This window comes from Lupinus angustifolius, chromosome LG09 (assembly GCF_001865875.1).
Source record: "Lupinus angustifolius cultivar Tanjil chromosome LG09, LupAngTanjil_v1.0, whole genome shotgun sequence".
NCBI lineage: Eukaryota > Viridiplantae > Streptophyta > Magnoliopsida > Fabales > Fabaceae > Lupinus > Lupinus angustifolius.
The window spans coordinates 20,612,820-20,625,907 of NC_032017.1; the positions used below are offsets into that span (position 1 = coordinate 20,612,820).

The 13,088-nt window shown below is 32.4% G+C and overlaps 2 protein-coding genes across 3 annotated transcripts; both read left to right on the forward strand.

Annotated features, from left to right (window-relative positions):
• On the forward strand, positions 1,249–2,290 carry LOC109357120 (LOB domain-containing protein 12-like). The gene is made up of 2 exons (XM_019600857.1): positions 1,249–1,440; positions 1,923–2,290. The coding sequence occupies exons 1-2, from the start codon at positions 1,285–1,287 to the stop codon at positions 2,265–2,267; spliced, it is 501 nt and encodes a 166-aa protein (XP_019456402.1). The 5' UTR covers positions 1,249–1,284; the 3' UTR covers positions 2,268–2,290.
• LOC109357314 (protein trichome birefringence-like 33) lies at positions 8,744–12,189 on the forward strand. Of its 2 annotated transcripts, XM_019601201.1 has the most exons (7): positions 8,745–9,163; positions 9,636–9,855; positions 10,541–10,712; positions 10,794–10,993; positions 11,090–11,248; positions 11,467–11,816; positions 11,964–12,189. In XM_019601201.1, exons 1-6 carry the CDS (start codon positions 8,974–8,976, stop codon positions 11,804–11,806), a joined length of 1,281 nt encoding a protein of 426 aa, XP_019456746.1. In that variant the 5' UTR covers positions 8,745–8,973; the 3' UTR covers positions 11,807–11,816; positions 11,964–12,189. The 2 variants fall into 2 exon arrangements, with proteins under 2 accessions (XP_019456745.1, XP_019456746.1); XM_019601200.1 differs by having other exon boundaries at positions 8,744–9,163; positions 11,467–12,000.

Consider the following 13,088-nt stretch of genomic DNA (forward strand, 5'->3'; position numbering starts at 1 on the left):
TATATATATATATATAATTATTCATCCATGAAATCCTTATGTTGAGCATGATTTGAACTCATAACCTTATGAGTTATGAGCTAATTCCTTATCTAATGCATCATTATTAGTTGTGCCATTTGGGTTAGGTTCTTAGGTCATACTGCTATTATATTAGTATTAATCATCTTCATGAGATTTGATTAACTTTTATAACAAACTGATTTATATACTATAGGTTAATTGTAAATATCACATATACATACGGGATTGAGCTGGTCAAGGAATCTTCTGTGTGAAAAGTACATAATTAGTAGTTTCCAAACTCTACGAACTCATATGGCAATTGACTAACAATGTTCAAGTAGAGACTCACGAGACTTGTCTTTTCCATTCAACTTGTGAGAAAGAAAATCTATTATATGGTGAGTTGATGAAATATCCATTTCATAATTAGGTTAGAACTTAGAACTCTTGATATGGAGGATCTAATTAATAATATCAGTATGTTCAAAGTTAAACTTGACCGGAGAAATTGAAGACCATATAGGTACATGCATGGACCCTATTTCTATGAGGAAAAAAACAATCTTCATTTTTAAAATTTAAAATAAGTTAAAAGTTAATAACCCAAATCTAACTAATTAAGAAGCATAGTTTCATAAATGATTGGGAATGATCTTATTGCTCAACAATTACCATCATTGAGTAAACCTATAAAGTGAGAGGTTAGATATAGTTAATTATAGTAGAGATAATAACATGTATATTGACGTGGAAGCCATAGGTTGAGCCGGCTCTAGCTCTTTGGAAGTGTTTTCAACTTTCATGTGCTCTTCATTGCTAAACAAGTTAGTACATAACTCTTAGTCAAACAACGTGGAACCCATACTTGGCTATCACAATTAACAACCTTCATTATTTTTATTAAGAAAACGATGTAACTCTTACGTCCACTTGCACAAATCGATTTATGATTCATCAAAAGTGCACTGATTTGAATCTTTTTAAGTTAGCGCGTGACAATTTGGTGTGTATCTAATATGGCCATTTCCCTCAATTCTACAATACATATAACCATAAAAAGGGAAGGGAAAAAACAAAGATAGATAACCCATCACATTAAACAAATTATTAAATAATTAAGTTGAATGTGATTGATCTTTGGTGATAATAGTCATAATACTATTGCAGAAGTAGGTGGTGGCTATAGGCCACTATATATACAACAATAAACTCCCACTCTCATTATGTGCCTATCCTTTGTTTTGTGTTCCACTATTCTTCTGTTTTCAAAATTAAGTAATGGGTGGGAATTCCCCATGTGCATCATGCAAACTTCTGAGACGCCGCTGCACAAAAGATTGCACCTTTGCTCCTTATTTCCCTTCAGATGACCCGCAAAAGTTCGCCATAGTTCACAAGGTTTTTGGTGCTAGCAATGTTAGCAAAATGTTGCAGGTATATATCTCATAACCTTTACGTACGTGCTCACCCTTTGTTTGTATTCATTTGATACTGTGAAAATCAAGACAAAGAAACATCCTTCCATGGTTAATTGATTAATCATTTTCAGAACCAAAGAGGCTAAAAATGTACAAATTTAGACACATGATTTAGGTTCTATTTCTAATAATCTGAATATAACATTACATGGTTACCTGAAAATACAAAATTATTAGATTAGAAGTCTATTTTATGACGAATTCAGTACATGATATATATGCATTAATACTCGATTGGTGAAGTTGTTGAGTGAATTTGGTGAGTACAACTATCCAAATAACATAGGAAAAGATATATAATTGATTTGATATAATACTTCCTATGGTAAGAAAAATGAGAAGAGAACTTCAGATTTTTCTTTAAGGGTCTTTAATTTGTTTTCGGAGTTGTTAATTATTTTGGGCTCTAAAAGTGTACTTTGTTATACAATGATGCAGGAACTTCCGGTTCATCAGAGAGCTGATGCAGTGAGCAGTTTAGTGTATGAGGCAAATGCAAGAGTGAGGGACCCGGTGTATGGTTGTGTTGGAGCTATATCTTATCTTCAAAACCAGGTTTCAGAGCTTCAGATGCAGCTTGCAGTTGCTCAAGCAGAGATACTGTGTATCCAGATGCAACATGAGCCAATAGTGATGCCAAATCAAGAAATCATGGACTTGGATCACAAATCTTACCTTCTCCATAATGAACTCCCCCAATTCCTTAATTTTGGCTCTTCTAGCAATGTAATTCATGATTCTCTCAAGATAGAGAACATTTTTGGACATGACATGGTTTCTTGAATGAATTTTGGTCACTTGCTTTGTGTTCTTAATCATTCTGACAAATTAAATTATGCATGTTCTATACATATGAAGTATGAAGAGATTATTTTTTTAAAGTTAGGATATAGTAAGAGATTTCTAGAGTCAACTCTAGCATGTGATTAAGTATTAGCTATTACTACTAGTGAAGCAATATAGTGTGATCAGATTTTAGATAAGTAGCCTGTTAACAAATAATTAAGGTGCTTCTAAGTTAATGGAATCACAAAAGCAAGGGTCGGTGGTTTTTTATTTATTAAAAGGCAAACATTATGATGATTATATAGAACGATCATGTCATGATCTAGAAAGACAAATAAGCATGTAAACACAAACTATAAGAAGGGACAAAAGCATTGCCAAAGGTGACAGCTTCCCTCTCCTAAAAACAATTCCTTAGTATATATGATTTAGGGTAGAAGTTAATTATGGGTGATTTTTTTTAATGTGTGTTAAACTTTTCCCATGTCTACAATGCTAATACATTATATATGATAATATTCTGAACTACGTACATAAAAACTATTTTTATAAGTACATAGAGACTATTAAATTGAATAGATTGATACTTATCTCCAACTTGTGGATAAATAAGGATGTATACCAATATGAAATTATATATATATTCTAGTCAAATTCTATGATGATAGAGAAATCATTCTCATTTGCTTCTTCCTAAGGTATTCTGTATGACATTCTTCACAAAGTTTTTTTGTCTCTTCTACCAATGTTATATTACCAAGTAGATTTCAGCCACAGTCTGATGTTTTTTATCGGAAAGTTTTTCACTTTCAGCTTTCCTATTCCATACAAACTATTAGGGGCAAGTTTGAATCGGGTTAGGACGGGTCGAGTTAGGATGGGTTAGGTTTATTCCTTATCCAATTCTAAATATTGATTATGTAATTTTTTGAATATGGACTCCGCCCTATACTCGAAGTTAACCTGACTCTAAATGTCGACAATGTCAACTTATAAAACCGAACTTAAACCTGATTAAATATAATACATCCCTTTGTTAACTAAAGTCGTCTCAATGTTATTTGTTATCATGAATGTGTAATTTTGACATATGAAATGATATATGTATATAGATTGTTAATCGTGTATATATAATGAAAAATAGAGAATCATTGATATTTTCGACAAAAAAGATATCATTACTATGTACATAATAATTCAATAAACACACATACAAACATGATGAGTGAGTATCAAGTTATGTTTGTCTCATACCCGACCCTAAATAGTGATTGAGTCTAATTTTTAAACTCAAATTGACTCTAGATCCAATGAGAGTCAATCCTACCCAAGCCCGACTATGTCGGACCGAACTAGATGAGCAGGTGAGGTTGAGTCCTATCACCCTTACAAACTACAATCTTCTAAGCTCTAATCTGAATAGAAAAAGCAAAAATCAGCTGCAACTGAAGTCATTCACACGGATTAAACTTCTTATAGCTAGTTGGTTGGTTCACGTGGTGGGATGTGCACTTAATAGTACATTATATGAATAAGTCTTTTCTAAATCCGTCTCTCCAAACAAATATGTGTCGAATCAAAGCATTATTTTAAACCCTAAAGAAAAAATTCAGAGAAACGCCAAAAGGGTACCCAGCTGTTGTTCTTTAGATAAGAAAAAATTGAATTTAAAACTGACTTAAAGATTCCTCACCCAGATTTGTGTGGTGTGGAAGCTTTTTATAAGACTCATAAGAGTGTGTGGAACCATTTTTCTAGTTTGTTCAGTTTACAACTTATTAATTATCATTATCTTTGTTCACTCCTACCAAATCCTTATTGGTTTTGTCCTCTTTTGTCTTTATCTGGCTGTATGAGATCCTACCATTTAGATGCAAAACTAATCTAGCTACTAATAATCTTGTATAGAAATTTCGACAACTTCCACTCGTTTTCCACATAATACAAATCATTTTTTTCAATTTCATTATTAGAAGAAAAAAATCATCAGTTTAGTAGGGAACAATGCAGAGGCATGCAAATTGGAATTGCATAAACGTATAGGAGGGATTAACATTGATAGATAAATTCAATACTTTTTAAAGAATTTAGATTTTATTAGTTTAATTATTAAACATATATAAGAGTTAAATATAAGTTGTAGCTCGTTCTAGACTCTATTGTGCACTTTAATTTGAAACATTCATAGGATTATGTTGACAAGGTTGTAGGAAGCCAAAAGATGCTGAATCATATATAACAGCAGTTGAATAAAACATCAATAATAAGTTAAAATACATAACATGTCAAAAACATATCCCTGTTAATGTTATCAATCAATCTGAAATTCTGCCCCTGTGGAACAAAGAAAGTGATATAGTTAGTGGGGACCTTATTTCTCTTTTGAGGGCTCGAGGACAATACTTCCAAAACAAGTTTTGTTTTAGAATTCAGGTGCCACTATACCATTCCTCTTCAGTTCTATTCTCTTATGTTTTTTTCTTCCTTTCACTCAAGTTAGAGTAAGATTTTTTGGCACTTTGATTCAACAACAAACACATTAACATAATACCACTTTAAAAATATTATGTGGAACTTGTAGCTATGCACATAAATATTTATTATATTTTTTATGCCGCCATATATACATACACGCCGATTTCCTGAAAACCCAAACATTATAAATTGGACAGCTTGGAGCATTGAACCTTCTCAGAGTTCCTTTTTCAAACCTTTCTTATTTCACTACCCTAGTCTTAGACTCATGGGATGCTATATTAGACAAAGTTGTCATAGTGCATTTTAAATCTAATAGAAGAAAGAAAATAAATGATAATGCTTATGTTTTCTACTTCCATTGGATCTTAAAATGATAATCAGGCAACTTATTGTGCACTTTTAGTCCTGGTCCTCCTTGGATCTAAAATTCATGGGCTTTTGTTGTTGTTGTCAAACCCAATATGTTGAGAAGATAAAAATTGGAGCAGATATAAAACTACTTGATAGAAAGAGTAACATTAAAGTAACAGAATAATAACTTGTTTCATTTGTAAGGAGAAAAATTTAGGTGCTCTCCATAGGCTTACATATCAATAATAATTTAATGAAAGAAACAAATATAATATTTGATAAAATAACAAATAGGATAGATGTCACATTTTTTGTTGACCGAAGAGATAATTTATTTCCTGATATAAGGATGTTCTTCAAGGTATTGGAAGTATAATTGTGTTCTCTCAATAATCATAATTATTAGCACTTCACATGAGAAGAGTCAAACCTAAAAGATTAGTATATTAGATGAGAAAGCATCATAACTATATATCACATCGAGTTTGTTATGATATATAATATGGAACTCTTAACATTGCTGTCCTTTTAAGGGGTGATGTTCATGTCCAATTTCACTCTATCAATAATGATATGATGATAAATAGTCATTAATATATCTTAATTCAGCCTATAAGTAGTTTTTTTAGGAAAATAATCAATCTCCCGTAGTAGTTGAGAGGCCAATTACTTATTTTATATGTATATTTAAGGGTAAATGATGACAACCTCTAGGGGGCTACCTTAAAATTAGGATCGTTTTAGCTTGAAGTCTTGAGCTTTTTAAACTGTAATTCGTTTTTCGTGAATTGTGGGAATTTGGGGTTGTTTTGGTGAGGGAAATGGAAAAGATTAGGAGGGGGAAGCGCCACAAGCATGGAAGCTTGATAAGCTATGAGGTTCGCCACAAGCAAGGAAGCTTGATAAAAATTTGTTAATGGTGGTCACGGCCAACCTAAGGTTTTTAGGAGAAGTTGTTGTCATGCTCTAAACTAAAACAATTCAAATTTACTCAAAATTCAACTTAACTTTATTAATGAATAAACAAAATTATAAATAGACAGATTTGCCTTGCTGAAAAGATAAAGATAAGATCTAATTTAACAAATTGAAATTTGAAGATAAAATCCTAACTAATATATCCTAACAAGCCTAATCTAATTTGATCTGATCAATTTTGGTTGGATTGAGTTGTTGACGATTTGAATTAGCCTTGAAAATTCCTCGAATTAATCTGACCGAATTAATCATAGAATTTCCCTACTTGAGTGGACTTGATCATCTTCTCTTCATCCCTTAAGTATAGCCACAAGTTGGTTCTGAAATTGTTACATTGTTCCTATTTTCATGCCACTTTGTTTATGCTACACCACTTAGCTACTACTATGCCAAATTACAAGGAAATAAATAATTTCCCAATCCCCAAATACATCAAATTAAATACTAAAATACTTGAATGAAAAATAAACATAAAACCTAAGATTACATGAGAATTAAATTCTCATTTATTAATAACAATGCAAATAAAATAAACTAAACTATGCTACATGTATGACCATAGTGCATCTAAAAGACAATAATGTCACATCACATCATTTTATTCTTTTTTCATGCACTTCCCTCTCTCAATTAACGGAAAGGATCCTAACCCCCTTTTTGTGGCACAAGTGTCAATGAAAATGTCAATTGTAATAACATAAGTACATGAGGAAAACCTAATTAAAAAGATTAGTCTATTTGATATGAGAGTCTCGAAATTATATTGGGCCAATAGCCATATTGTCCAAGTTTACTCAGACCGAATTATTGTCCAGCCTAGTTTATCCTATTGATGAGATGGGCTGTAAGATTTGGGCTATGGGCCTATGCCCTGTAAACACAACAACTGAGGAGTCATTACTAAAACCTGCTGCAATCAAATTCTCACATGTCAACATACACAATTACACACTGTCAATTTTCTCTGTTTTTTAATAAAAAAAATTGCTAAGTGATTTAGTTATGTGTTTTTTCCTCATATACTTTCTTCTTCAAAGAGAAAACAACCATTACCATCCTAAATCACCGCACCTGCTACTTACTCTAAGAACAATCATTAAATGCCAATAATTTGCAATAGAATAATGGATTAGGAATCATATTAGTTGGAACAAATATAGTTAATTTATTTTCGTAGTTGATCCATCGTTTTTACATTTGTCTGATTGTCCAACACACAACAACTATTGCATAATATGCCCCTTCGGAATCCGAAATTTCTATGTTTTGGTGAGAATTGAAGTAACGATACAGGTAAGTTCCAAATGAAAGCTAAATGTGACCTAATACCTAATCACCTTACACCTAATGTCCAAAACCATATTCATAAAAATAAAAAAAATGTGGTCATACTTAATTGTTTATACCTTATACCTTCTTCTTTAGTAGGTACATACAATACAATCATATATAACATAGAAAGGGAAAGTCAAGCAATGATGATAAACAATCTTCCACAGTTGCACACACAACCTTAGCTTTGAAGCCAAGTAATATTCATAACATCCACAGAGGTAGTGCTTGTCTCGCAGTATATCACCACATCTTGATCACGACCCACCATACTTCTATGTCACAACCTTCTAGTTAGTAGCGGTTGTAATTATGTCACTTTAATATTTTCCACATAAATTTAGTGGAGTTGATTCAAGCGGTACATGTTTGATTCATATGAAGTAAGGTTTCAAATTTAACTTTTGTGGATGAAAAAAATACTTGCTGAGAGAGTTAGTCTTACATACCTATGAATGTTTTTAGCTCGGACATGTGGGAAACTAAAAAAAGTTAAGGAATGAAACTTAATGGGAAAATTAAGGTGCAAGTAAAGTGAAGATGATGGAGTAAAGATATGATGAGGATCTTGCTCAATGAATTATCATACAGCCATTCACATCACCTCACCCAAATTGGAGTTTGTCAATCATTTTTAAGAATGGACAAGAGTGGGGGAAAAGTGAAACTATTTAAAATTAGTTTTTTCACCCAATATTTTATTTTACACGACACAAAGAAAAATTGAAGGGGATAAACATCTTACATTTTTAATTCAAATAGATGTAGATATGTGACACGTTAAAAACCAACCACAATTAAGATTTAAAACCAAAAAAAAAACATATCTCTTTTAAAATAATGTATTCTCCAGCATGGGAGAAGTTCCCCACACATGTTAATGTGTGTTTTTTATATTAAAATTTAATGTGCTTACCATAAAAAAAGTTTAGAGGAAAAATGAGAGTATAGAACTATAGATAAACATATGTTTTTAAATGAATTAAACATGTGTTTGAATGATTGAATCAGAAAAAAGGTTACCAGAAGGAATTTATTTTAATTACCCATTAGATATACATACATATGTTATAAATTTTTTACATATAAGTTTAAAGCAATATAAACTTGAAGAAATAAATTAACATATAAAAAGTCGAAGGCATTCTTCAAAAGAAAAAAACAATTTATTAAAATAAATTTTTTGAAAGAAATTTATTAATATTCTGACACTTTTATTCTTATTTTGTCTGAGTAGTATAAATATATGAAAAGGAAAAGTTTCAAAAAATTAGTATATGTACGTTTCGCTTGTTCTCTATCCATTCAATAATTGTGATTTTCCTTTTTAATTAAGTACAGAATATGCTGATGATTAATAGTTCCCAAGTTTCCTCCATTGACAAAAATGCATAATACAGAAATGGATTTCTTCAATCGCTTTCTCTTCTGGTTTCACTTTTCATATCATTTTCTATTATTCTATAGCAGCATAGTTTTACTATATTAATGAAAAAACAGAAAGAGGCACTGGTGAAACAATCCAATAAACACAAGTAGTTTGCGTTTAGTGTATGCATGCAAAATGAAGCCACAATTCTCACCTTCTTCATCTCTTCTCAGAACCAATAAGCCTCGTCTCTATCCTTATCTCTTCACTCTATTTGCTTTCATTTTCTTTGTTTCTATTCTCTATGGTGAAGATTTCATGTGCATATTTGGCCAACAGTTCCAACTCTACTCCAACCCTGAAATACTATTTTCATCCCCACCCCGTAAGTGCATCATGTTTTCTCTACTTTTCTGTTGAAGTCATCAAGATCATATATTTATCATTTATTTTATCATTTTTGTATACACTTATGAGAAAACAATGGGATCCATGGGTAACATTTTTTGTACAAATACTATATAATGGAATACCATTTGATTTGTATTTGTGTGTTTGTTTCATTTTTGAAATGTGGGTAGGGGAAGAAAATACAAAAACCAGTGAGACAAACCTTGTCAAATATGATGTTAAATAGTGTTTTTAATTATATACATGTTAGAAGTTCAATCATCTCGTGTGTATAAGTATATGAAAGAGACTTCACTGATGAAAAAAAACAGTTCAATATATCAATGTCTCGAACCAGATTATCGATATTCTTCTTGGTGTTATTTTCATTTGATTCATGTAGAATAGTGATGTTAGGTGATGTGGTGTTTTGAACTGAATTGGGTGTTTGTTGTGAATTGAAAAAGAGATGGTGAAGAGACAGAAAGTGGCGTATGCATTGGGGAAAACGGAGGAAGGGTGTGACGTGTTCAGCGGGAAGTGGGTTTGGGACAACGTGACTCGACCCATGTACGAGGAATCAGAATGTCCGTACATACAGCCTCAATTGACTTGTCAAGAACATGGACGGCCCGATAAGGAGTACCGCCATTGGAGGTGGCAGCCTCACGGTTGCGATCTTCCCAGGTACTTTATTTGTTTAAATAACGGTTTTCAAAATTTCGAAAACAATGAGATTATGGATAATTACAAATATTTGTGGCCGATGTGAACTATAATCGTGGTCGCGATAAGGTTTTGACAATTCTCAAAACCTTGACATATCAGTATCAATATTGGACCATCACTTTAAAACATACCACAATACTATCTAACAAACGAAAACTATTAGTACAGTTCAAGATTATAATTAAAGTGAGTATGTAAGAATATTGAGAGGTTATCTGGGTTCCCATCAAGTGATTGGAGTCATTGGAATATAGGGTATCTGGAATTCAAGTCACAATGTGCAACAATAAGTTAAAGTAATAACAGATAGATCCATACTTGTGTGTTGGGGATGGTATTTAATTATATATAGATGAGTTGATTTCTAAATTAACAATCATGAACGTGCAATCTATACTCTAAATTGCAGCTAGCACTTTAAATAAGCCAATCACATCAAAGGTTTATGGCTGCTATTTTCTGAATTCATAAGTTTATGAGTTTTCAAGATATTAAATGTTTTTGCAATGATTCATGCTAGGATTCATTTTACCAAATTAGAAAATCTCAGCCCAATGGTCTTGCAGTGATTCATCATTTCAGTGTACAAAATTACAAATTACAAAGTACAAATGTAACATACTTTCTGTGATAAATACTGCAGATTCAATGCCAGCTTGATGCTTGAAACACTTCGTGGGAAGAGGATGATGTTTGTTGGAGACTCCCTCAACCGCGGTCAGTATGTCTCATTTGTATGCCTTCTCCATCAGCTCATTCCTGAAGATGCCAAATCCATGGAAACCTTTGATTCACTCACGGTATTCACAGCCAAGGTAAAGTATGCACATGGAAGTATTTTCCAAGTTGTTATGCTTCTTTTTTTTCTAAATGTTCATTTTGATGTGTTTATTTAGGAATACAATGCTACAATTGAGTTCTATTGGGCACCTTTTCTTCTCGAATCGAACTCGGACAATGCTGTGATTCACAGGGTATCTGATAGGATTGTTAGAAAGGGTTCAATCAATAAGCATGGCAGGCACTGGAAAGGTGTTGACATTTTGGTATTCAACACTTATCTTTGGTGGATGACTGGATTGAAAATGAAGATATTGTATGTTCCTCCTTGTATTCAAACAGCTATATGTTTAGGCCTTTCTCATTGCTTTTACCAATGGCTTCTGAAAAATAATACTCCTCTAATTTTCAGACTTGGATCTTTTGATGATGAAGTGAAAGAGATTGTAGAGCTCTCAACAGAGGATGCTTATGGTATGGCTATGAAGAGTATGCTTAGATGGGTAAGGTTGAATATGGATCCAAAAAAGACTAGAGTCTTCTTCACCAGCATGTCACCCACTCATGCAAAGTGAGTATAATTTATAACATATCCAACTCTCTCAAATAATTAAGGGTTGATTGAATATACATAATTGGTTTTATATATCTGACACGTAATATTATGATTTTAGTAGTCTCCGCAATCACTTGTTCTCACAATTCTTCGTAATTGAGTTAAGCGTAACATAATCGCAACTACAACAACAATTTAAAATCGTAGTCGTAACATTTGAAAATACATGGCAGGAGTATAGACTGGGGAGGAGAAGCTGGAGGGAGCTGCTACAATGAAACAAGTATGATAGATGATCCAACATATTGGGGCTCTGACTCAAGAAAGAGTGTAATGCAAGTAATTGGAGAAGTGTTCAGAAAATCCAAAGTGCCCATTACATTTCTCAACATCACACAACTCTCTAGTTACCGGAAAGATGCACATACATCAATCTACAAGAAGCAATGGAGTCCATTGACTCCAGAACAATTAGCCAATCCTGTTAGCTATGCTGATTGTGTGCACTGGTGTTTACCTGGTCTTCAAGATACTTGGAATGAACTTCTTTTTGCAAAGTTATTTTACCCTTGATTGAGCCTTGGAAAGTGTTTCAAATTGAAAACATTCTCTTTCATTCTCTTGGGCCATTAAATTGTAAATGAGAAGGTTCATGCATGTGGCTATTAATTAACCCTTGTTTTGTTAGCAAATGGTATATAACTGGGATGGTAAAGGGGAACAAGCACAGAAAAGAAAGTGGTTTGTGTACAATAATAGCTGCCCCTCAAAAAGGATGAGAAATATATGAGAAAATTGAATTGATTTTTTTTAAACCATGTAGCTGAAAGTTTTTTCTGGTTTTTTGTTCATCAGTATTATCATGTGCACATTTTTTCTGCATTGAATTGCCTTTAATGTTAGATCGATATGAATGGTATAGTTTCAGAATACTGTATGAAAATTTACAGAATATCCAGATATAGTTAATGAGTGAAGGGCTATAATTGATAGGGTAAGATATTATTACATAAACTGATAATTTTGTATAAAATCTTATGAATTTAATATATTAGAGTATAGTGAATGACTTAGATATGTCAAAGACCAATGATCTCATACCATGTAATAATTCCTCTAGATATGGTAATCCAGGGGTTATGGCCTAGTGTTCCACACTTGTAATGAACCTCATGTTCTTGATTTGCTCTTTAAGTTTGGATCATCTAGTGTGATTGATCCTAAGCTAACCCTAGATAACTTGGACAATGGCTCTAAGTGTAGATTATTGGGCCAAATATTAGGGCTAATACGTGAATTGGGATCTTGGCCCAATGGTGTAGGAACAAATTTTATTTTTCTTTATTAGTGTTATTCTCCTCTCTCACATTTATCACCTGTACTCATTGGTATCCCCAATGATGTATCAAACCAATCAAAATGGGTTATTTTATTGGAATTCGTTTTTATAAAAAACATAGATTAATATTTTATATTATTTTAAGAAATATGATTGGTTAGGGACAGAGAAACATGGTTTTTTTAGGACAGAGATCCTTGTCCCTACCCAAATACTCTCATATTCAAATAACATTTGTCCGGATTCCACTATTCTAACCGGGCAACCTCCATACCCCAAGAACAACACTATTTACCTGAAAAATTACCAACAATGTCATATTAGTAAATAATATAATTTGTGGCGTAAGAATTTTTTTGTCACTTTGGAAGAGGGTAAATAATGAAGGGAACACAGCCAAATATAAAACCAGTGACTTTCACTTGTATGTGTAGCACTAGTAATTAATACTCATAAAAGTACATGCCTGTCATGAAAATTGTAATTATTAGATGTTCCCAAAGAAGCATATATATA